Here is a 25,903-nt window from a genome sequence, read left to right as displayed (position 1 = left end):
ATGTTTCCTTTGGTGCACATCCAGGGGAATGAAACACAAGAGCGGATGCAAACATATGGGATTGACTGCTGCTTTCTGAAGCCGTGTTCCAGAACACTCAACACTAAAAGCCAGTTTAATTGCAAAGATCTATTCTGACTATTTTTCCCACGAGTGCTGAAATGGACTGGGATGTTTAGAAGACTTTTTGACTGGGGAACATGTAGCCAGCATATATGACAGGTTACTGGTTTAAAATAGACATAATTCACACTACAATTTACAATGTACAGTAAAATAGAGTGACCACAGACTATGGCTTTTCATTCAAAGCGTTCTCTGATTTAATTTAAATACTACCGCACGAATACTGCAAATTGAGTTTGATTGAACTGCACCCTCAGATTAGCAGCGTCCTCTCTATTGTTCTCCACTACTCTACCACAGGTCACAACATGACAACATTGGTTTTAATGACATTAATGGGCAGTTGAAACTCTCCAACCCTTTTCTGAGGCCAATTTAAAAACACTGACCCAGTAATGGGATTGAAAGTCATCATCATTGTGCTCAGAAAACATGTTTTATCAGCCCAGTCCACCTCCTCAATCTGCCTTAAATCCCATAATGAAATAGGCAGGAGTAGGGTCTAGAGTTCAAATTCTTCATGAATATTCTGACAAAGCCTTGGCTCTAATCCCATAGAGAGAGAGAGAGAGAGAGAGAGAGAGAGATAGAGAGAGAGAGAGAGAGAGAGAGAGAGAGAGAGGGGTTTTACCTTTAGTTTTGGAGGTTCATTAGTGGGCAAGTCTCTGCCACAAGAGAGGGGAAACCAGCTCAATACTATTCTCAATAACAATCTTATGAGAGAATAAAATATGGCGGCCAAGTAGTGATGGTACAACATGGAAATACTAATGCCATTCCTCAGCAGGTGGAACCATTCAGATAACTGCTTACTAATGAGCCATGACCTGTTCATACTCTGTACAGCAGAGATACTAACTAACTAAACGTAGATCAGTATGATGGAACAACCGACGTAGTGTTCCTACCTTGGGGTCCATACTGGTTTGCCTGGGATCCCTGGGGTCCATAGGGGCCACTGGAGCCACCATGGGGGTAGGGCCCCATCCCTGGGTACATCTGTCCCCCAGGACCAGGAGAGGGGTGAGGGGACATGGAGGGCCCCGACTGAGGTGGTGGTGCAAACTGGGAGCCAGACTGGTTTCTCTGCATGTTGGACATAAAGCCTGGAACACACAGAGAAAGAGAGGGGAGAGAGAACTGTAAACACACTGTGCTAATGATTTCTGCTGCCTATGCATATATACAAACACACACACGCAGGTAAATATCCACTCTTTATGCAGGAGATTAACCCAGCTGCTCTCTCCTAACCTCCCTCTAATGCTGCTACTGAAAACCAGACAAACATGATGGTTGTCTCCTTTGAAGGACGAACACGGATGTTCGGTTGTACAGGGGTGATTCTGACAATACTATAATCCTCTATAATGTCTTCAGGTCCTGTTATTCGAAGATAGACATCAGATTGCTAGTATGGCAAGCTGGCAGTGCGTTATGTGCAAGTAAGGCCATATGATCTTATACACTGTATTTTGACAGGACTGGGCGACATGGAGGTCGGGGGGGATCAACTAATGCAGACACACACACACACACACACACACACACACACACACACACACACACACAATCGACTGCGCTTTCTGCTTTTGTGTGTGTATGTGTGTGTAATGTGCGTGTGATGTGTGTGTGTGTGGGTGTGTATACATATGTGCAGAAAATGCACATACACTGCACTTGGGGGAATAAAACAGTGATTTAACCATGACTGCTGTGTAATTCTAAGCTGTTCCGAACCGTGAGCTCTCAATTCATGAAAAAGGCTCTCAGCTCGGCTTCCCTCCACCATTCAAATTGACATTTGAAGGGATCCTCACAGGGCTTCACTGCAACCCATTTCATTACAGTCTAGACCTGAGAGTGAAGCCAGAGAAAAGGTCTCCAATCTGCCTCGAATGGTAAAGGTCACTGGCACTGTAGCCAATCAGAAGAGATAGAGGCCTTCTCCTCTCTAATATTCTGGATTGCTTTAAATGGATCGGCTGTGCTGTGGTGGGCTCGGCTCACGCACGCACGCACGCACGCAACCACACACACACACACACACACACACACACACACACACACACACACACACACACACACACACACACACACACGCACAGATGCTATACAGGGATACAGTCCAGCTCTTTACTGAGTGGGGTTATTAAGGCAGGCCAGAGATGGAAACAACAGTTGTCTCTCTCCATGTCGGCGTATTCTGCTGAGAGAGCAAGAGAGCGTGTGAGGAGGCTGTAGAAGGGAGAGAGGGAGGGAGGAGAGGCCTGAAAGTGCTTGGGCTGTGAACATGGGTTTAAGGGGAACATTATTGTAATGTTTAACTTCCATTATCGTAAAGGATTCTGAAAACACTGTAATACTGCATTCTAAATTGCCTGGAAAATGGATGGAGAGAGGCACATTGTGCAGACAGTTGCTAAAAGCAAATAACGCATTCAAGGATTTTTTCCCCCTCCACCCTCCCTCCCTCCCCAGCCAAGCAGGCAGGCAGCGAATCAGAGAGGCAGGCTGGCAGAGAAAGTAGAGGCTCTTAGCTGGACAACAACAACAGACAGAGGTGGATAGACAGAGAGTGGAGGGAGAAAAGGGACATTCAGCGGGATTTATGGAAATGAGAAATGCTCTTAGGAGCAGGCACTTGAACCATGGGATTTAATCACATATTCTAAACAGTATTATGTTAACCACTGTGCTTGCTGGGTCACATGGAGCAGAGCATTACATTTATTTAAATGTTATGTTTTATGTAAAATAAGTGTAACAGCTGTGCATAGCTCCCCCCCCCCCCTCTCTCTCTCTCTTTCTCTCTCTCTCCTACCCCCCTCTCTCTCTCTCCCGCTCTCTCTCTCTCCCTCTCTCTCTCCCTCTCTCTCTCCCTTTCTCTCTCCCTCTCAGATGTTAACTGGTCCTTGGTGAGCTGTAGAGGAGCATGGGACTACTCATCATCCTGTTCTTAAACACACCTACAGGGACAATGTTGTTTTACACTGGGTAGTTCTATGGTAGTAATCACTAAGATTTAATGTGATTTGCCCCATTTAAGAGATTAACTTTTCCCCTGAACTCATTGCAACTCATGGCCGTTGTAGAAAGATGTTCAGTGGAAGCCTTAATCAGCGACCATTCATTGTACGCAATATACAGTATTTCGTCAGCCTCTGCTATCTCAGCAATAACTAACGCTGCATATGAGAAATAATAACCTCTGCAAGTCGTAAGTGTATCCACTTTAAAGACTCCATACCTCATTTAGAACATAGGGTTTACTGATTGCCAGATCATAACAGTTAAGGTTTAACCACTGTTTCCATGACCTGAGCTGACCACTAATCCAGTAATAAATCACCTCTCCACCAGCCCCTCCCTGGGAACCTGCTGGTTGGGTGTTTGTTCGGTACCTACTGAGCAATCAGCCCATTAATTGGATCAGAACATGCATGGTGGGAACAGGAGGGGCAATGGGAACTGTGTAGAATATAAGTTTAGCCTGACAGGACCCCCTCTAAGGAGAGTGTGTGTGTATGTGTGTGTGTGTGTGTGTGTGTGTGTGTGTGTGTGTGTGTGTGTGTGTACACAATGCCAACCCCAGTACACAATGCCAACCCCTGTAACTGGTAATAGCCCAGGTATAGAACACCCTGTACCTCTGGACATGATGTCACATCCTGCCTTTGTCCCACAGTGGGAAACAATGCCAGCATTACTGAGAAGGAGGCTAATGCCTTCTCACACACACACACACACATACAGACACACACACACACACACACACACACACATACGTATGTACACACACACACACACACACAAGCATGCACACACACACGTACACACTTACTTAGTGGTCAGACTTACCCCTTTCCTGAGGCATGGGGGACTGGGTCAAGGGGGGGTGGGGAACATCCAACATGTTGCCAGGAGTCTGGGGGGCCATCTGGGAACCTGTGGAAAACAGAGGAGGACCAAATACAGTGAGCCCCATACTATCAGCACAGAAAGAGGGGACATATTTTATGGTAACACCACTCAGTAAACAGGCAGAAAGTACAGCTGCTGTACCGTGCATTGTCATTTGTGATATTTACTCATAAAAGTAAAGGTTTTGTCTGAAAGGGATTTATCTTTCTTCCACAAAGCCAAAGGTGAGATAACATTATTCACCAAAAATATTTATATATTTTTTTTTATTGGTACAATAGAGCGATTGAAAGGTTAAGAATACTCCTTATGTCTAGTTCTATTCCCTTCTTTCAGCTTGTCATCCTTATCTGACGTTATTCAATGAAAAGCTTTTCCCAGCGTTACAAAAAGATCAAAGACAGACCCACATAGCATAGCAAATGAGTGTGTGTGTGTGTCTGGCAATTTCTTATAGTACAGTGCAATATAAAACAAGTCATCACTGTGTGGTTCTCTTACGGTACAAGTGTAATCAGAAGTAATCCTTAACAGAAAAAAGCCATTGAGTTTTATTGATTGGTTGATGCTCCTCTTGTACAGTGGGACATCCTCTACAGACCAGCAGGGCTGATTAGGACAATGGTAGATGAAAGTGTGTGGATCCGTGGAGGCTGCTGAGGGGAGGATGGCTCATAATAATGGCTGCAAACAGAATGAAATCCATGTGTTTGATGTATTTGATACCATTCCACTAATTCTGCTCCAGACACAAGCCCGTCCACAAGCCCGACACAAGCCCCCCCAATTAAGGTGTCACCAACCTCCTGTGGTGTGGATTGATTTAACCCACAGGAAGGTTAAACTGGTAAATTAGCCCACACCGTCCTCTGCTTCATTATACATTAGGGTTACAACACCCAAGTTGGGTAAACCAATGGAGGAAGAGCAACATTTTCAAAAGTATACTCTTAGGTGAATGTGTGTAGAACAGGACAACTAATTTAAATATATTTACATGAACCAAACAAATGGTACACTGTCTTCCATCCTGAATCAGTATATAGATATTCCACTGTTCTCTGTCCTTCTCCGTGTGTGTGGTGAGACAGAGAGAGAGCAAGAGAGAGAGAGAGAGAGAGAGAGAGAGAGAGAGAGAGAGAGGGAGAGGGAGAGAGAGAGCAAGAGAGAGAGAGGGGGAGAGAGAGAGAGAGAGAGAGAGAGAGAGAGAGAGAGAGAGAGAGAGAGAGAGGGAGAGGGAGAGGGAGAGCGAGAGAGAGAGAGAGAGAGAGGGAGAGAGAGAGAGGGAGAGGGAGAGAGAGAGGGAGAGCAAGAGAGAGAGAGAGAGAGAGGGAGAGAGAGAGAGGGAGAGAGAGAGAGAGAGAGGGAGAGAGAGAGAGAGAGAGAGAGAGGGAGAGAGAGAGAGAGAGAGGGTTAGCTGGATTTCCTGACAAAATGTCAAAAATATGAAGTGTAATTTCCCAAAATTTGAAACCTTTTTTCAAGACTTCAATGATCTCTCTGATGAGGATTGGCTTTCCGTGCAATTCATTGCTGCCTGCCATAAGATGAGGGACAGTGTCTGACAGACCAACCAACCTGCAAATGTCCTCTATGCTTGTTGTTATTGTATGGTTATTTTGACCCTTGGTTATTGTTGTTACTGTTGTCCCGTTGACAATTTTGATTCTTAATATTTTAATATTGTAAATATCTAAGGTGTGAGAGAGAGAGAGCACTAGATGAGCTGGTCGTCATGTAGAGCAGTAATACATGGCTAGCGGTGGCACACACTCCACGTAAACAAACCCAATTAAGTCAACATAATTGCTTTGCATAAACTGAATAAACAACATTTCCATCCACCCGCTCGCCCACCCACCCACACTAACACTCACCTACACAGACAAACATACACACACAGAGAGTGGCTCCAGCGGCATGGATTGGAAGAGAGAATATTCTATTAGTGAGTGTGTCACCCTGTTCCCGGGAGGAAAGGAGACAGGGCTGAAATCTCACTGCAGCACTAACACTAAAATAACATCAGAATAACACACCGCTCTGCTCAGCCTCCACCACACCAAGGGCTGGGAGCCTCAGAAGACCAGCCAGAGGAAAACATGTGTAGGATATAAGAGGGGGGGGGAGGAGAGTCTTGAAGAGTCTTGTCCCCTGTCCTCAGAGGGCTGATGGGGGAAGATGGTGGAAGAGTAGGGTGGCCAGGCTCCAGCCCTAATGTATATAACCACATTGGGCACGCGTTTCCAGAAGGGGGCTTTTGGCTGTTCACCGGTGGCACTTTAGCGTCGTTTACAGCACCCAGTGAACCTTGACGAAGCCCCCTCAGCAAGCTCACCCTTCCCCTCATACCCATCTCCTCTCCCAGCCAAGGGGCTTTGTGTGTGTGTGTGAGGGATGTTGGCTGGGGAGGGGGCATGCCAAGCACCAGGCAAGGGCTACAATTGTCACATCATGTTTGAGTGGGTGGCAGTGTGGTGTGTGTGCGTCTGTAGGAGGACAGTGGTGGTGAGGGCATGCATACTGAGCAGCCCTCTCCACATCCCCATGTAGATGAAGATCACAAGAGATTAATAGAGAGAGCAAGCGAAAGGAGGGGGGGACAGCACCGATGGAGAAAAATGAGGAGAAAAGGTGAGAGGAGGAGGAGAACAACATCCTATGGAGAAAAGGAGGAGAAGAGGAGAGAGGAGGAGGAGAACAACATCCTATGGAGAAAAGGAGGAGAAGAGGAGAGAGGAGGAGGAGAACAACATCCTATGGAGAAAAGGAGGAGAAGAGGAGAGAGGAGGAGGAGAACAACATCCTATGGAGAAAAGGAGGAGAAGAGGAGAGAGGAGGAGGAGAACAACATCCTATGGAGAAAAGGAGGAGAAGAGGAGAGAGGAGGAGGAGAACAACATCCTATGGAGAAAAGGAGGAGAAGAGGAGAGAGGAGGAGGAGAACAACATCCTATGGAGAAAAGGAGGAGAAGAGGAGAGAGGAGGAGGAACGGAGAGTATAGTAGGGAAATTTGAAAATGTGAGGAAGAGTGAGGAAGAGGAGAGAAGGAAAAAGCAAGCAGGAGCAATGGAATTCACTACCAGAAGTCACTTACTCTCCTCTCATTTCCTCTCCTCCTCTCCTCTATTCTCTCTTCTCCTCAAAAATGTTAATGAGCTCCATTGAATAATTAGCTGTGGATAAAACAAATGGACAGTCCAGAAGGCCTGGCAGCACGTTTAAGACTGAGTCTGATTAATAATGCAACAATCAGAAGGCTTTTTCCTCCTCCACCTACCTGAGTTCAGCGCTGCCTTCTCCACTGCAGAGAGAAGCAGGTTTAAATGTCAGCAGGCTGTACTTTAATCCCACATCCCTCTGCCTCACCAACACAGCATCTTTATTACCAATGACTGGCAACATTAGGGTGTTTGTTCACGTCTGCTAGAGCTAACCCAAAGTGACTAGAGCATGTGGAGGGTATCTTGAAAGACGTGACTGTTGGAGTATTCTCACCACAGGAGTAATTCTGTATTTGTACTGGAGCTAGGAACGTGTTGGGGGTTGGGGGGTGAAGGAAGTCCCACAGGTGCTCCAGAACACAATCAACATTTCTGTCAATCAGGCACAGCACAACGGCTGGTTTGCTATCCCTCTCCCCCTCCCTCTGCTCTCTCAAACACCACAGTGAGCAATTCTCACCTCCACTATAGCCCTCATTGAGGATCTAGCTGTTACTCAAAGACCAGGAGCATCCACAAGATCACATACACACACACGGGAAAAACAGACACAATGCAAATGAAAAGCCTTAATGAAGATTCTGGATGAAATAAAGAGTATGGGTGTGCTGTATTAAGTCATTACTGAAGCTAGAGAGGAAATGACTGCTTGTTTGAAATCCAGCCGCTACTTTAGAAGAAGAGCAAGAACAGTCAGATATGCTGATTGAGAGCGTGGTTCATGAAATCATTGTAATCTCCATTTTAAAACTTTTTACATGTACAGTCATTCCAACTGTTCCCCCGATACAAAGTGAGAGGCCAGAAATAACGGAGTTCATGTGTTTTGAGATAATGATAGCGCCCAAACCTCAAAAACGTTAAACTATTCCTCTGCTAGGATTGTAAGGGCAATGCAAGATGCTTTGAAGACAGGGGTTTCATCTGAAATGCCACTGAAGAGTTGAAAGACGTACAGACTACTGCTGGACATAGTTCTCTCATAGTCCTCACTGTTTTTCAGGGTTGGTAATATTACGCCTCTGAGTGCGCGTCGCATCCCATGCAGATTCATCGTCAGCTTGGTCCCACTGAGAAAATAAATGCACTTTAATTGATGATGAAAGGGAGGGACACACACACAGTTGGATGAGCAGAAGCCATTCTGAGTAAGTTCATTAATAGCACTGAGTGCTACTGGACTGACAGGAGAATAAGGCGAAGGGCAGCATTTCAGGTTGGTGGAATACACCTTGCAGGCTAGGACACACACACACACACACACACACACACACACACATACACACACACACACACACACACACACACACACACACACACACACACACACACACACACACACAAGGTAACGCTAGTGTGTCTTTGGGGCAGTAAGTTGTAAACATAGATCTCAATGAACAGGGGTCAAGGATTTTCCAGCCTGGGGATACCAGCTAGCATGACTTACTACTCCCTGTAGGGGACTGGGGAATCTGCTGGGGTGGAGAAATACTCTCCCATGGACCTCATTACCAAGCTAACTCTGAGCTGGGCTGAGCTGGGGAAGGTACGGCAAGGAGAGGAAAGTGCAGCTTTAGCTAAAAGGGGGGGGGGGGGGGGGGGGGGGGGCACAACGCCAGAGCAGCCAGTCAGTATACTTGGCTGCCTGCTGCAGGAACATAATTGCGCACACTGCTCCAGGTCCCACTCAGCCAGTCAGCCCAGCGCAGAATGGGATTTCAATAAAAAGACGACACAGCAAGCTAGCATTTTGATTCTCCTTTTAACAGGCAGGCTATCCAGCGGGCTGCGACACAGCAAGTTAGCATTTTGATTCTCCTTTTAACAGACAGGCTATCCAGCAGGCTGCGACACAGCAAGCTAGCATTTTGATTCTCCTTTTAACAGACAGGCTATCCAGCAGGCTGCTGTCAGATTTCACTTTGGACTGTACCAACCATCAGGAGACCAAGCGCTCCAAGACCAGGGGGGTGTGGAGAAAGGGAGGGAGAGAAAAGAAAGGAGGGAGGAAGATAGAAGAATGTGAAGGACAGGAAAATAGGGGGATTCAGTGGAAGTTGTGCCCCAGTCCTGTGCTGCCTCACAGAGAGGGACAGAGGGACAGCCAGAGGTAGTGTTCCACGGAAACAGCCACTGAGGGACTGGCCCGACTGGAACTACCACTGGAAAGGGAAAGGGGGATACCTAGTCAGTTGTACAACTGAATGCATTCAACTGAAATGTGTCTTCCTCATTTAACCCAATCTCTCTCACTAACGCTGCACCGCACTGTGAGTTCCCCAAATAAAACACAGTCCTTTGGGTCAACTAATTCCCCTAGCAAATCTGTAGTGTAACGTTTTGCGATTGTATTTTTGGTTTCTTCCTTGGAGCATTTACTGTATCAGAATAGCAATACGCCTCTAGTGTTACTGATTGAGCCAACATGGATGCCCAGTTGCATCTCCCATTGGTTCAGTTATGACCCTTAACTTGATCTTTCCAGACCTCACAGAACCCAGTCTGTCAACATCTTCATTACTATAATACACCTATGCTAAAGCTTATGATTAACAATAATGTGAATGGATCAGTGGTGGTGTACCCAATGCCAGACAGGTCTCCACTGGTCCTCCTCTCTCTCCCTCCATCCATAGACGCTCTCTCTCTCTCGCTCTGTGACTCGTCCTGACCTTTCGGCGCTCCTAGCCCTGGAAGCACTTTAAGCGGGCGCAGATAAACAGCTTACTCTCCAAGCGCTCGCCAGAAAGCTTCAATCACGTCTTTTACAGAAAAAAATAGAGGAAGAGGAGGACTGTGGGGAGGAGAGGGATGAGGGGGCCGTGGCAGTGCTAAATGGACCTTGATGGACCTTGGAGGAGAATGCGAGAAAGGGAGACAAGCGTTTGTTGTGATTTTCTACGACAGGCAGCTCAAGCAGTGTTGTGCCATCAGGGAGTGAGGATGTGGTCTGAGTCCATTAGTAGCAGTACTAGAATGAGTGGATCTACTCAGAAGACCACACACACACAGACAGGCACAGACAGGCACAGACAACCAGGGTCATGCCTACAACAAAAATGAATACAATACAAATCCTCATACTACTATATTCTTTATGTAGTGCAACCCACTGTTTTTTGGTACTACAGCCTAAAAGGCCAAAGGGCAGTCTCATCAGTTGGTCCTGAGGACCGATACATACATGGTAACATCTCCATGGTGATCAGAACTAACAGCTTGTGACAGCATGGAGAAAGGTCATGTCGCCCTAAGACGGTAAGTCAATGGGTTGGACACACTGTCTGTCAAGCATTAAAGCTAATAGAATCAAAGACAGAGAGAGGGATCATTAGAATCAAAAAGAGAGAGACGAAGATCACTAGAATCAAAGAGAGGGGATGAGGGATCACTAGAATCAAAGAGAGGGAGACGAGGATCACTAGAATCAAAGAGAGGGGATGTGGGATCACTAGAATCAAAGAGAGAGAGAGAGAGAGAGAACACTAGAATCAAAGAGAGGGGATGAGGGATCACTAGAATCAAAGAGAGGGGATGAGGGATCACTAGAATCAAAAAGAGAGAGACGATGATCACTAGAATCAAAGAGAGGGGATGGGGGATCACTAGAATCAAAGAGAGAGAGACGAGGATCACTAGAATCAAAGAGAGGGGATGAGGGATCACTAGAATCAAAAAGAGAGAGACGATGATCACTAGAATCAAAGAGAGGGGATGAGGGATCACTAGAATCAAAGAGAGAGAGACGAGGATCACTAGAATCAAAGAGAGGGATGAGGGATCACTAGAATCAAAGAGAGAGAGACGAGGATCACTAGAATCAAAGAGAGGGGATGTGGGATCACTAGAATCAAAGAGAGAGAGAGAGAGAGAGAACACTAGAATCAAAGAGAGGGGATGAGGGATCACTAGAATCAAAAAGAGAGAGACGATGATCACTAGAATCAAAGAGAGGGGATGGGGGATCACTAGAATCAAAGAGAGAGAGAGGGATCACTAGAATCAAAGAGAGGGGATGAGGGATCACTAGAATCAAAGAGAGAGAGAGGGATCACTAGAATCAAAGAGAGGGGATGAGGGATCACTAGAATCAAAGAGAGAGAGAGGGATCACTAGAATCAAAGAGAGGGGATGAGGGATCACTAGAATCAAAGAGAGAGGGATGAGGGATCACTAGAATCAAAGAGAGGGGATGAGGGATCACTAGAATCAAAGAGAGAGAGAGGGATCACTAGAATCAAAGAGAGAGAGAGGGATCACTAGAATCAAAGAGAGAGAGAGGGGATGGGGGATCACTAGAATCAAAGAGAGAGAGAGGGATCACTAGAATCAAAGAGAGGGGATGAGGGATCACTAGAATCAAAGAGAGAGGGATGAGGGATCACTAGAATCAAAGAGAGGGGATGAGGGATCACTAGAATCAAAGAGAGGGGATGAGGGATCACTAGAATCAAAGAGAGGGGATGAGGGATCACTAGAATCAAAGAGAGAGAGAGAGGGAATGAGGGATCACTAGAATCAAATAGAGAGAGAGGGAATGAGGGATCACTAGAATCAAATAGAGAGAGAGGGGATGAGGGATCACTAGAATCAAATAGAGAGAGAGGATGAGGGTTCACTAGAATCAAAGAGAGGGAATGAGGGATCACTAGAATTAAAGAGAGAGAGAGGGAATGAGGGATCACTAGAATCAAAGAGAGAGAGAGTGAATGAGGGATCACTAGAATCAAAGAGAGAGAGAGGGGATGAGGGATCACTAGAATCAAATAGAGAGAGAGGGGATGAGGGACCACTAGAATCAAATAGAGAGAGAGGGGATGAGGGATCACTAGAATCAAAGAGAGAGAGAGGGGATGAGGGATCACTAGAATCAAATAGAGAGAGAGGGGATGAGGGATCACTAGAATCAAATAGAGAGAGAGTGAATGAGGGATCACTAGAATCAAATAGAGAGAGTGAATGAGGGATCACTAGAATCAAATAGAGAGAGAGGGAATGAGGGATCACTAGAATCAAAGAGAGGGGATGAGGGATCACTAGAATCAAATAGAGAGAGTGAATGAGGGATCACTAGAATCAAATAGAGAGAGAGGGAATGAGGGATCACTAGAATCAAAGAGAGGGGATGAGGGATCACTAGAATCAAATAGAGAGAGTGAATGAGGGATCACTAGAATCAAATAGAGAGAGAGGGAATGAGGGATCACTAGAATCAAAGAGAGAGAGAGAGAGGGAATGAGGGATCACTAGAATCAAATAGAGAGAGAGGGAATGAGGGATCACTAGAATCAAATAGAGAGAGTGAATGAGGGATCACTAGAATCAAATAGAGAGAGAGGGAATGAGGGATCACTAGAATCAAATAGAGAGAGAGGATGAGGGATCACTAGAATTAAAGAGAGAGAGAGGGAATGAGGGATCACTAGAATCAAAGAGAGAGAGAGGGGATGAGGGATCACTAGAATTAAAGAGAGAGAGAGGGAATGAGGGATCACTAGAATCAAAGAGAGAGAGAGGGGATGAGGGATCACTAGAATTAAAGAGAGAGAGAGGGGATGAGGGATCACTAGAATTAAAGAGAGAGAGAGTGAATGAGGGATCACTAGAATCAAATAGAGAGAGAGGGAATGAGGGATCACTATAATCAAAGAGAGGGGATGAGGGATCACTATAATTAAAGAGAGAGAGAGGGGATGAGGGATCACTAGAATCAAAGAGAGAGAGAGGGGATGAGGGATCACTAGAATTAAAGAGAGAGAGAGAGGGGAAGAGGGATCACTAGAATCAAATAGAGAGAGAGGGAATGAGGGATCACTAGAATCAAAGAGAGGGGATGAGGGATCACTAGAATTAAAGAGAGAGAGATGGGATGAGGGATCACTAGAATCAAAGAGAGAGAGGGGATGAGGGATCACTAGAATTAAAGAGAGAGAGAGGGAATGAGGGATCACTAGAATCAAAGAGAGAGAGGGGGGGTGAGGGATCACTAGAATTAAAGAGAGAGAAGGGATGAGAGGTCACTTAGAGTTAAAGAGAGCGGATGAGGGATCACTAGAATCAAAGAGAGGTGATGAGGGTTCACTAGAATCAAAGAGAGAGAGAGGGAATAAGGGTTCACTAGAATCAAAGAGAGGGGATGAGGGATCACTAGAATCAAATAGAGAGAGAGGACGAGGGAATCACTAGAATCAAAGAGAGAGAGAGAGGGGATGAGGGATCACTAGAATCAAAGAGAGAGAGAGAGAGGGGGAATGAGGGATCACTAGAATCAAATAGAGAGAGAGGGAATGAGGGATCACTAGAATCAAAGAGAGGGAATGAGGGATCACTAGAATTAAAGAGAGAGAGAGGGAATGAGGGATCACTAGAATCAAAGAGAGAGAGAGGGAATGAGGGATCACTAGAATCAAAGAGAGGGGATGAGGGATCACTAGAATTAAAGAGAGAGAGAGGGAATAAGGGATCACTAGAATCAACGAGAGGGAATGAGGGATCACTAGAATAAAATAGAGAGAGAGGGAATGAGGGATCACTAGAATCAAAGAGAGGGAATGAGGGATCGCTAGAATTAAAGAGAGAGAGAGGGAATGAGGGATCACTAGAATCAAAGAGAGGGAATGAGGGATCACTAGAATCAAAGAGAGGGGATGAGGGATCACTAGAATCAAAGAGAGGGGATGAGGGATCACTAGAATCAAAGAGAGGGGATGAGGGATCACTAGAATCAAAGAGAGAGAGAGGGAATGAGGGATCACTAGAATCAAAGAGAGGGGATGAGGGATCACTAGAATTAAAGAGAGAGAGAGAGGGAATGAGGGATCACTAGAATCAAAGAGAGGGAATGAGGGATCCCTAGAATTAAAGAGAGAGAGAGGGGATGAGGGATCACTAGAATCAAAGAGATAGAGAGAGGGAATGAGGGATCACTAGAATCAAATAGAGAGACAGGGAATGAGGGATCACTAGAATCAAAGAGAGGGGATGAGGGACCACTAGAATTAAAGAGAGAGAGATGGGATGAGGGATCACTAGAATCAAATAGAGAGAGAGGGGATGAGGGATCACTAGAATCAAATAGAGAGAGAGGACGAGGGAATCACTAGAATCAAAGAGAGAGAGAGGGGATGAGGGATCACTAGAATCAAAGAGAGAGAGAGGGGGAATGAGTGATCACTAGAATCAAATAGAGAGAGAGGGAATGAGGGATCACTAGAATCAAAGAGAGGGGATGAGGGACCACTAGAATTAAAGAGAGAGAGAGGGAATGAGGGATCACTAGAATCAAATAGAGAGAGAGGACGAGGGAATCACTAGAATCAAAGAGAGAGAGAGGGGATGAGGGATCACTAGAATCAAAGAGAGAGAGAGAGGGGGGGAATGAGGGATCACTAGAATCAAATAGAGAGAGAGGGAATGAGGGAGAGAGAGAGGGGGAATGAGGGATCACTAGAATCAAAGAGAGAGAGAGGGGGAATGAGGGATCACTAGAATCAAATAGAGAGAGAGGGAATGAGGGATCACTAGAATCAAATAGAGAGAGAGGGAATGAGGGATCACTAGAATCAAAGAGAGGGGATGAGGGATCACTAGAATTAAAGAGAGAGAGATGGGATGAGGGATCACTAGAATCAAAGAGAGAGAGGGGATGAGGGATCACTAGAATTAAAGAGAGAGAGAGGGAATGAGGGATCACTAGAATCAAAGAGAGAGAGGGGGGGTGAGGGATCACTAGAATTAAAGAGAGAGAAGGGATGAGAGGTCACTTAGAGTTAAAGAGAGCGGATGAGGGATCACTAGAATCAAAGAGAGAGAGAGGGAATAAGGGTTCACTAGAATCAAAGAGAGGGGATGAGGGGATGAGGGATCACTAGAATCAAATAGAGAGAGAGGATGAGGGAATCACTAGAATCAAAGAGAGAGAGAGAGGGGATGAGGGATCACTAGAATCAAAGAGAGAGAGAGGGGATGAGGGATCACTAGAATCAAATAGAGAGAGAGGGGATGAGGGATCACTAGAATCAAATAGAGAGAGAGGATGAGGGAATCACTAGAATCAAAGAGAGAGAGAGAGGGGATGAGGGATCACTAGAATCAAAGAGAGAGAGAGAGAGGGGGAATGAGGGATCACTAGAATCAAATAGAGAGAGAGGGAATGAGGGATCACTAGAATCAAAGAGAGGGAATGAGGGATCACTAGAATTAAAGAGAGAGAGAGGGAATGAGGGATCACTAGAATCAAAGAGAGAGAGAGGGAATGAGGGATCACTAGAATCAAAGAGAGGGGATGAGGGATCACTAGAATTAAAGAGAGAGAGAGGGAATAAGGGATCACTAGAATCAACGAGAGGGAATGAGGGATCACTAGAATAAAATAGAGAGAGAGGGAATGAGGGATCACTAGAATCAAAGAGAGGGAATGAGGGATCGCTAGAATTAAAGAGAGAGAGAGGGAATGAGGGATCACTAGAATCAAAGAGAGGGAATGAGGGATCACTAGAATCAAAGAGAGGGGATGAGGGATCACTAGAATCAAAGAGAGGGGATGAGGGATCACTAGAATCAAAGAGAGGGGATGAGGGATCACTAGAATCAAAGAGAGAGAGAGGGAATGAGGGATCACTAGAATCAAAGAGAGGGGATGAGGGATCACTAGAATTAAAGAGAGAGAGAGAGGGAATGAGGGATCACTAGAATCAAAGAGAGGGAATGAGGGATCCCTAGAATTAAAGAGAGAGAGAGGGGATGAGGGATCACTAGAATCAAAGAGATAGAGAGAGGGAATGAGGGATCACTAGAATCAAATAGAGAGACAGGGAATGAGGGATCACTAGAATCAAAGAGAGGGGATGAGGGACCACTAGAATTAAAGAGAGAGAGATGGGATGAGGGATCACTAGAATCAAATAGAGAGAGAGGGGATGAGGGATCACTAGAATCAAATAGAGAGAGAGGACGAGGGAATCACTAGAATCAAAGAGAGAGAGAGGGGATGAGGGATCACTAGAATCAAAGAGAGAGAGAGGGGGAATGAGGGATCACTAGAATCAAATAGAGAGAGAGGGAATGAGGGATCACTAGAATCAAAGAGAGGGGATGAGGGACCACTAGAATTAAAGAGAGAGAGAGGGAATGAGGGATCACTAGAATCAAATAGAGAGAGAGGGGATGAGGGATCACTAGAATCAAATAGAGAGAGAGGACGAGGGAATCACTAGAATCAAAGAGAGAGAGAGGGGATGAGGGATCACTAGAATCAAAGAGAGAGAGAGAGAGGGGGAATGAGGGATCACTAGAATCAAATAGAGAGAGAGGGAATGAGGGAGAGAGAGAGGGGGAATGAGGGATCACTAGAATCAAATAGAGAGAGAGGGGATGAGGGATCACTAGAATCAAAGAGAGAGAGAGGGAATGAGGGATCACTAGAATCAAAGAGAGGGAATGAGGGATCACTAGAATCAAATAGAGAGAGAGGGAATGAGGGATCACTAGAATCAAAGAGAGGGGATGAGGGATCACTAGAATTAAAGAGAGAGAGATGGGATGAGGGATCACTAGAATCAAAGAGAGAGAGGGGATGAGGGATCACTAGAATTAAAGAGAGAGAGAGGGAATGAGGGATCACTAGAATCAAAGAGAGAGAGGGGGGGTGAGGGATCACTAGAATTAAAGAGAGAGAAGGGATGAGAGGTCACTTAGAGTTAAAGAGAGCGGATGAGGGATCACTAGAATCAAAGAGAGAGAGAGGGAATAAGGGTTCACTAGAATCAAAGAGAGGGAATGAGGGATCACTAGAATCAAATAGAGAGAGAGGGGATGAGGGATCACTAGAATCAAATAGAGAGAGAGGATGAGGGAATCACTAGAATCAAAGAGAGAGAGAGAGGGGATGAGGGATCACTAGAATCAAAGAGAGAGAGAGAGAGGGGGAATGAGGGATCACTAGAATCAAATAGAGAGAGAGGGAATGAGGGATCACTAGAATCAAAGAGAGGGAATGAGGGATCACTAGAATTAAAGAGAGAGAGAGGGAATGAGGGATCACTAGAATCAAAGAGAGAGAGAGGGAATGAGGGATCACTAGAATCAAAGAGAGGGGATGAGGGATCACTAGAATTAAAGAGAGAGAGAGGGAATAAGGGATCACTAGAATCAAAGAGAGGGAATGAGGGATCACTAGAATAAAATAGAGAGAGAGGGAATGAGGGATCACTAGAATCAAAGAGAGGGAATGAGGGATCGCTAGAATTAAAGAGAGAGAGAGGGAATGAGGGATCACTAGAATCAAAGAGAGGGAATGAGGGATCACTAGAATCAAAGAGAGGGGATGAGGGATCACTAGAATCAAAGAGAGGGGATGAGGGATCACTAGAATCAAAGAGAGGGGATGAGGGATCACTAGAATCAAAGAGAGAGAGAGGGAATGAGGGATCACTAGAATCAAAGAGAGGGGATGAGGGATCACTAGAATTAAAGAGAGAGAGAGAGGGAATGAGGGATCACTAGAATCAAAGAGAGGGAATGAGGTATCACTAGAATAAAATAGAGAGAGAGGGAATGAGGGATCACTAGAATCAAAGAGATGGAATGAGGGATCCCTAGAATTAAAGAGAGAGAGAGGGGATGAGGGATCACTAGAATCAAAGAGATAGAGAGAGGGAATGAGGGATCACTAGAATCAAATAGAGAGACAGGGAATGAGGGATCACTAGAATCAAAGAGAGGGGATGAGGGACCACTAGAATTAAAGAGAGAGAGATGGGATGAGGGATCACTAGAATCAAATAGAGAGAGAGGGGATGAGGGATCACTAGAATCAAATAGAGAGAGAGGACGAGGGAATCACTAGAATCAAAGAGAGAGAGAGGGGATGAGGGATCACTAGAATCAAAGAGAGAGAGAGAGAGAGGGGGAATGAGGGATCACTAGAATCAAATAGAGAGAGAGGGAATGAGGGATCACTAGAATCAAAGAGAGGGGATGAGGGACCACTAGAATTAAAGAGAGAGAGATGGGATGAGGGATCACTAGAATCAAAGAGATAGAGAGAGGGAATGAGGGATCACTAGAATCAAAGAGAGGGGATGAGGGATCACTAGAATTAAAGAGAGAGAGAGGGAATGAGGGATCACTAGAATCAAATAGAGAGAGAGGACGAGGGAATCACTAGAATCAAAGAGAGAGAGAGGGGATGAGGGATCACTAGAATCAAAGAGAGAGAGAGAGAGGGGGAATGAGGGATCACTAGAATCAAATAGAGAGAGAGGGGATGAGGGATCACTAGAATCAAATAGAGAGAGAGGACGAGGGAATCACTAGAATCAAAGAGAGAGAGAGGGGATGAGGGATCACTAGAATCAAAGAGAGAGAGAGAGAGGGGGAATGAGGGATCACTAGAATCAAATAGAGAGAGAGGGAATGAGGGATCACTAGAATCAAAGAGAGGGAATGAGGGATCACTAGAATTAAAGAGAGAGAGAGGGAATGAGGGATCACTAGAATCAAAGAGAGAGAGAGGGAATGAGGGATCACTAGAATCAAAGAGAGGGGATGAGGGATCACTAGAATTAAAGAGAGAGAGAGGGAATAAGGATCACTAGAATCAAAGAGAGGGAATGAGGGATCGCTAGAATTAAAGAGAGAGAGAGGGAATGAGGGATCACTAGAATCAAAGAGAGGGAATGAGGAATCGCTAGAATTAAAGAGAGAGAGAGGGAATGAGGGATCACTAGAATCAAAGAGAGGGAATGAGGAATCGCTAGAATTAAAGAGAGAGAGAGGGGATGAGGGATCACTAGAATCAAAGAGAGGGGATGAGTGATCACTAGAATCAAAGAGAGAGGGATGAGGGATCACTAGAATCAAAGAGAGGGGATGAGGGATCACTAGAATCAAAGAGAGGGGATGAGGGATCACTAGAATCAAAGAGAGAGAGAGGGAATGAGGGATCACTAGAATCAAAGAGAGGGGATGAGGGATCACTAGAATTAAAGAGAGAGAGAGGGAATGAGGGATCACTAGAATCAAAGAGAGGGAATGAGGGATCACTAGAATAAAATAGAGAGAGAGGGAATGAGGGATCACTAGAATCAAAGAGAGGGTATGAGGGATCACTAGAATTAAAGAGAGAGAGAGGGGATGAGGGATCACTAGAATCAAAGAGAGGGGATGAGGGATCACTAGAATCAAAGAGAGGGGATGAGGGATCACTAGAATCAAAGAGATAGAGAGAGGGAATGAGGGATCACTAGAATCAAAGAGAGGGGATGAGGGATCACAAGAATCAAAGAGAGGGGGTGGGGGATCACTAGAATCAAATAGAGGGGATGAGGGATCACTAGAATCAAAGAGAGGGGATGAGGGATCATTAGAAACAAAGAGAGGGGATGAGGGATCACTAGAATCAAAGAGAGGGGATGAGGGGTCACTAGAATCAAAGAGAGGGGATGAGGGATCACTAGAATCAAAGAGAGGGGATGAGGGATCACTAGAATCAAATAGAGAGAGGGGGAATGAGGGATCACTAGAATCAAAGAGAGAGAGAGAGGGAATGAGGGATCACTAGAATCAAAGAGAGGGGATGAGGGATCACTAGAATTAAATAGAGAGAGGGGGAATGAGGGATCACTAGAATCAAATAGAGAGAGAGAGGGAATGAGGGATCACTAGAATCAAAGAGAGGGGATGAGGGATCACTAGAATCAAAGAGAGGGAATGAGGGATCACTAGAATCAAAGAGAGAGAATGAGGGATCACTAGAATTAAAGAGAGAGAGAGGGGATGAGGGATCACTAGAATCAAATAGAGAGAGGGGGAATGAGGGATCACTAGAATCAAAGAGAGAGAGAGAGAGGGAATGAGGGATCACTAGAATCATATAGAGAGAGAGGGAATGAGGGATCACTAGAATTAAAGAGAGAGAGAGAGGGGATGAGGGATCACTAGAATCAAAGAGAGAGAGAGGGAATGAGGGATCACTAGAATCAAATAGAGAGAGAGGGAATGAGGGATCACTAGAATCAAAGAGAGGGGATGAGGGATCACTAGAATTAAAGAGAGAGAGAGGGGATGAGGGATCACTAGAATCAAAGAGAGAGAGGGGTGATGAGGGATCACTAGAATTAAAGAGAGAGAGAGGGGATGAGTGATCACTAGAATTAAAGAGAGAGAAGGGAATGAGACCACTAGAATTAAAGAGAGAGCAGTGAGAGATCACTACAATTAAAGAGAGAGGGGATGAGGGATCACTAGAATCAAAGAGAGAGGGGATGAGGGGTCACTAGAATCAAAGAGAGCGGATGAGGGATCACTAGAATTAAAGAGAGGGGATGAGGTGTCACTAGAATCAAAGAGAGGGGATGAGAGGTCACTAGAATCAAAGAGAGAGGGGATGAGGGGTCACTAGAATCAAAGAGAGCGGATGAGGCATCACTAGAATCAAAGAGAGAGTGGATGAGGGGTCACTAGAATCAAAGAGAGAGGGGATGATGGGTCACTAGTTGCATCACTATTCACTCCTCTGGTTTGACTAGAGACTGTGAGAGAGAGGCATTGGTAACCAACAGTTCACAGGGATACAGAAGTATTGTTCAGTGACTCTAGCAAAGCCCCACAGCCTTTCCTCCTCCTCTCCTCCTCCTCTCCCTTCACAGCGCACATCCCAATCTGCCAGGAATGCGGATGAGAGTAATGCCGTTTGCGTCCCCAAAGACGAAAAATGCGGGGTGCTCCGAATTGGTTTAGAGACATTGGGGCTGAGCAATGTGATTTCTGCTTGACTGTCACAAATGTAGCACAACAGGAAAATCAATTTGCCTTCTGTGCCTCCTGGCTCGAGGAGAATCCAAATGCCAGGCGAACCTAGATAATGTTGTATTCCATTTGAGAAATGGCAAGGAGAGAGAGAGAAAGAGAGAGAGAGACTGAGAGGGAGAGAGAGAAACTGAGCTGCACTTCCTAAACTCTTGCCAAATGTATGACCATATTAGAGACACATACTGTATTTCCCTCAGATTACACAGATCCACAAAGAATTAGAAAACAAACCCAATATTGTTAAACTCCCATATCTATTTGGTGAAATACCACAGTGTACCATCACAGCAGCAAGATTTGTGACCTGTTGCTACAAGAAAAGGGTTAACCAGTGAAGAACAAACACCTTTGTAAATACAACCCTTATCTTTGCTTACTTATTTTCCCTTTTGTACTTTAACTATTTGCACATCGTTATAACACTGTATATAGACATAATATGACATTTGAAATGTCTATTCCTTTGGAAGTGTTGTGAGTGTAATGTTTACTGTTCATTTTTATTGCTTATTTCACTTTTGTTTATTATCTACTTCACTTGCTTTGGCAATGTTAACATATGTACCCATGCCAATAAAGCCCTTAAATTGAATTGAAATTGAATAGAGGTAGAGAGAGAGAGAGACAGGTCTGGAAAGGAGAGGGATGAATGAAGTGAGTTACGCTGAGGGAAACAGATGCTTTCTACGACTCCAAGATAAATACATGTCTGTTTGTAGGGTTGGGAGTCACGATACCATATTATCATTATACTTAGGTGCCGATGCGATATGTATTACGATTCTCACTATTCTCACAATTCTATATGCATTGAGATTTGATGCTCCAAACATATTGCTCACCATATGTCTGCTGCAGAGAAACAAGAGAGAGCCATGAGAAAACTAGTTCTGATCAGTCATGGAAATACAAGAGCTGAAAACATGTTGGCTCACGATTTAAAAACAAGATGGAAAACAAGGAATAGGGTGAAAAATACTGGAGTTTTGGCGCAGATATAGCTGACAAGCGCTAGCTAATGTTTTTTTTAAACAGATCGATACTTGGAGTCAAAGTATAGATATGATATCGTCACTAAAAATATTGCGATATGCAACTGTAGAGATTTTTCTATCACTATCTGTCTGTCGGCCTGATCTTCTTATAGGCTGCTGACACACCTCTCTGTATCTTCTATTACTGGGAGGCTGTTAGTGTGTGTGTGTGTCTGTGTGTGTCTGTGAAATGAATGTGTAGTGTTTGTGTGCATCTACAGTATAGTGTGAGTGCCAGTGTATGTGTGTGTGAGCAAGTGTATTCGGTGTACGCTGTATGTACACAGTCAGTCAATATGTGTGTGTGTACCATCTGATAGTGAATGTGTGTGTGTGTGACAGTGTTTATAGTGTGTGTGTGAGTGTGTGTGACAGCCAGGTGAAAGGCTGACAATGTGGAATTGCTCTCCTCTGACCGTTGTCAGGGGTGACAGGTGTCCCGTGAGCACTTGGCCATGTGACGTGCGTCGCCTCGGTAACCGAGGCAGGCATGACAGCTACCTTCAGAAGGCAATAAACCACAGCCACGGTCACAGTACGGTGGTGTCACGGTCAGAACCTTAATGTGATGGTGGTGCTGGTGTAGACTTGACTAGTGACAATGCCACAGACTTGACCCTGCCACTCTTTATGGAACAGTGACAAATGGACCCAGAGACAAGGCCTAGGGACAGCCAGTGAGCCTCATACGGACAGAGGAAAAAATATTATGTTTGTATGTTTAGAAAGGAGACAGGTTGCAGGCAAGATAAATCACACAATTCTCATGACCTGCTAGTAAGTAAACAGTAATCAATCCTTCATATCATAGCAACATTAGTTCTCAGTGTATCTCTCTCATATGCCTGGCGTTGGTATTTCTCATTAGAAGTGATCGCATAAACTACAGCTGGTAAACCCTAGCAGCTGTTACCAGACTATGATCCTCTCTCTATGAGGATGTGTTCTGCATGATGGGAGAATATTTATAGATACTCTATTAATCACAGCCATCCCTCCGATGAGATCCGCCTCCTGTCTCACCATCTCACTCCGCATGATCTTGGCATTCGCGTCGGGAGTGGCTGTCCTGCTTTTTCATTAGTGTCAATCACTCCCGTACGCGCTCAGTCCGCCCGGAACAACCCGCTGGCCTCAGGAGTTCACTCAAGCATTTGTCCCGCCTCGTCACTGTGATTGACAGGTCTGCGAGCTGCTGACGTGCCCGTCAGGCCTTAATCAGGAAGAGCAGCGGAGGCTGTGGTTGGATGGGGAGGGCAGTCAGAGCCATGTCTCATAGCCGTGTGTCACTCTGGCCTGTCCAAGGCCTGTCCAACACACTCCCATTCATTACCTCACTGTTTATCTAAATGCTCATCCATTCCTCTAGGGAGGAACAGCCCTGAATCCTCACACAAACACATCTGCTATTGTCTTATTTTGGCTTCCTGTTCTGAAGAATACAGAGGCCAACAGCAGCCATCTGTATCTGTGCATCTAAAATGTTTTTCAAAATAAATGACAAATGATTTCCAATAGAAAGGAGACATCGAGGCTCTGAGTGGTGCAGTGGTCTAAGGCGCCACTACAGCCTGCACAGTCCGGGTTAGGGGAGGGTTTGGCTGGGGGAGGTTTTCTTTGGCTCGTCCTCCAGCGACTCCTTGTGGTGGGCTGGGTGCCTGCAAGTTGACTTCGGTCGTCAGTCAAATGGCGTTTCCTGGTGTGGCTGACTTCTGGGTTAAGCGGTGTGTTAAGAAGTTGTTGGCCAGGTGGGTCCTGTTTTGGAGGATGCATGTCTCAACCTTTACCTCTTCCGAGCCCACAGAGGAGTTACAGCGATGAGAAAAAGTTATAACTAGCACATCGGTCATCTTGACATGGCCACTGCTGTAGTTCTGACCATATGTTTCTCATCATTTACCTAAACACAACAGGGTGTCATTATACCTGTACAGGATACTTGAACAGACGAATCAGAGGAGTGTTATAGAAAGAGAGTCAATCACCAGTATGAGTTTTTTTGATTATTTTGTGAAATTATTTGCCTTAGGAACCCTGTTGGCTTACCTGGTGCTGTGGTTGGGCCGCTGACAGGGGAGATGGGGCCAGAGCCGGAGCGTGATTGGTTGGAGCCCACAGGGGACCCAACAGGAGAGGACGATGGGCCGCTGCCTTGACCAGACAGGTGGGGTGACGCGTGGGGTGAGAAGGGTGACTGGGCTGGGTTACTCTGCTCCCCCTGGCTACTGGTGGAGCCTGTAGCACTGATGGCTGAACTGTGCCCAGCCTCTGTACCTGTAGGGAGGTCATCTATGGAGCCAGACAGGTCCTGGAACAGAGAAAGAGAGAGACAGGAGAGATGGTGAGCGAAGAATATCATAAGGGAAACATACTATCACAATAAAGCAAGAGAGTAGCCCTGGGTATGCTGTGGATCACAACATAGTAATACATAACCCACAAAGCCCAACAATACTCCACAATACTCTTACAATAGAGCACAGCACTATACTGAAACTATACTGAAAGCAGTATAGTGCCTTGCTGGTGTAGGTCCGACAGTCTGTTCTGTGTGATGTGTAATGGGCCAGTATTCAAGACTGAGCTTATGTTACACACGTCCCCTGTGGGGAGAGAGAGGCGAGGGGGAGGTAGGAGGGAGGGGAGGACAGGGGGCTTTGACTGGTTAAGGGTATTCTGAACGTTTTCTAGGGAATCCCCTACGAATGCCGACAGACTGATTGATAGTCTTATAAAAAAGGAGATTGAAAGGAGAGGGATGTAGATAGTTCAGGTGTTGTGTGTGATGTCTGCATCTTAAACACACATCCCCACAGTTCTCCAGCGGCACTACGGGAGGCCACCCACCCACCACTGATGGGGATATGTGGGCCACAACCCAGGTGAGGCATCTATAATAACAATTATTTGGTGGGGACTTATATTTGTCCTATTTCAGTGAATTGGAAATGTGTTTTTTGCATATCCCACTCTCCCTGAGACAAACTTGAAGAGTGGGGTCACAGCCAGGGTCTGACATTATCAACAGTGAACCTGGAGCAATTAGGGTTAAGCGCCTTTATGAAGGGCACATCGGCAGATTGATCACCTTGTCAGCTCGGGGATGTGAACTAGCATCCTTTCAGTTACTGGTCCAATAATGTAACCTCTAGGCTACCTGCCACCCACCTGCTGTAGCTAGCTATCTGTCTGTCTATCTGTCTGTCTATCTGTCTGTCTATGTGTCTGTCTTTCTGTCCACCCACCACCGTCAGTCAGGTTCCACAGAATCTGTCCACAGCCACCTCCATGAACCTTTACCGAACCCTATCTACAGCCACCAAAGACCTATCCTCTGTCTCCTAAAATGGCCATAGGAAAAATACTGGATCAAAGCTGAAGATGAAACCAGCTACTACTGTGGTTCTTTCACCAGTATATGTATTATTGTGATCTATTGTTTACTGAAGCATAACATGTTGAGTGTTATGGTTTATTGTCCAGATGAATAAGAAGGTTCTGTGGTGATAAACAGTGATAAATGACTGTCTTGTTGTTCATATATCCTCTGTGGTGGCACAGGCTTTTGTTTTCGTCATGCCTCCGCGGCTGCCCACCCGCTTGCCCTACCACCCGCCCGCCTGGTCTGCCCGCCCTGCTCTGCCAGGCTGTCTCAGTCTGTCACATGGCATCATCTGCCCGTGCTCGATCAGCCCAGCACACACACAGGCCTCTCTCTTTCTGTTTCTCTCTACCACTTCCCTCTCTCTCTGTCAGAGGTGTCACTCGCTGTCCCAACCAAT

The 25,903-nt window shown here is 45.5% G+C and overlaps 1 protein-coding gene across 4 annotated transcripts in view; it reads right to left on the bottom strand.

The window, feature by feature from the left end:
• Nucleotides 1–25,903, bottom strand: part of LOC110498372 (AT-rich interactive domain-containing protein 1B) — a 309,442-nt gene that overhangs the window by 77,922 nt on the left and 205,617 nt on the right. For all 4 annotated transcript variants that reach the window (XM_036954974.2, XM_090211433.1, XM_090211432.1 and 1 more), the window contains 3 exons: nucleotides 24,168–24,429; nucleotides 3,988–4,074; nucleotides 1,035–1,232 (listed from right to left, as the gene is read on the bottom strand). In XM_036954974.2, the coding sequence (XP_036810869.2) occupies nucleotides 1,035–1,232; nucleotides 3,988–4,074; nucleotides 24,168–24,429 (547 nt within the window). The remainder of the gene's footprint in view (nucleotides 1–1,034; nucleotides 1,233–3,987; nucleotides 4,075–24,167; nucleotides 24,430–25,903) is intronic.

This window comes from Oncorhynchus mykiss, chromosome 19, assembly GCF_057628025.1.
Source record: "Oncorhynchus mykiss isolate SJ-2025 chromosome 19, ASM5762802v1, whole genome shotgun sequence".
NCBI classification, from domain to species: Eukaryota; Metazoa; Chordata; class Actinopteri; order Salmoniformes; family Salmonidae; genus Oncorhynchus; species Oncorhynchus mykiss.
The sequence above is the reverse complement of the archived record's forward strand: the minus strand, read 5'-3'. Positions and strand labels throughout refer to the sequence as shown.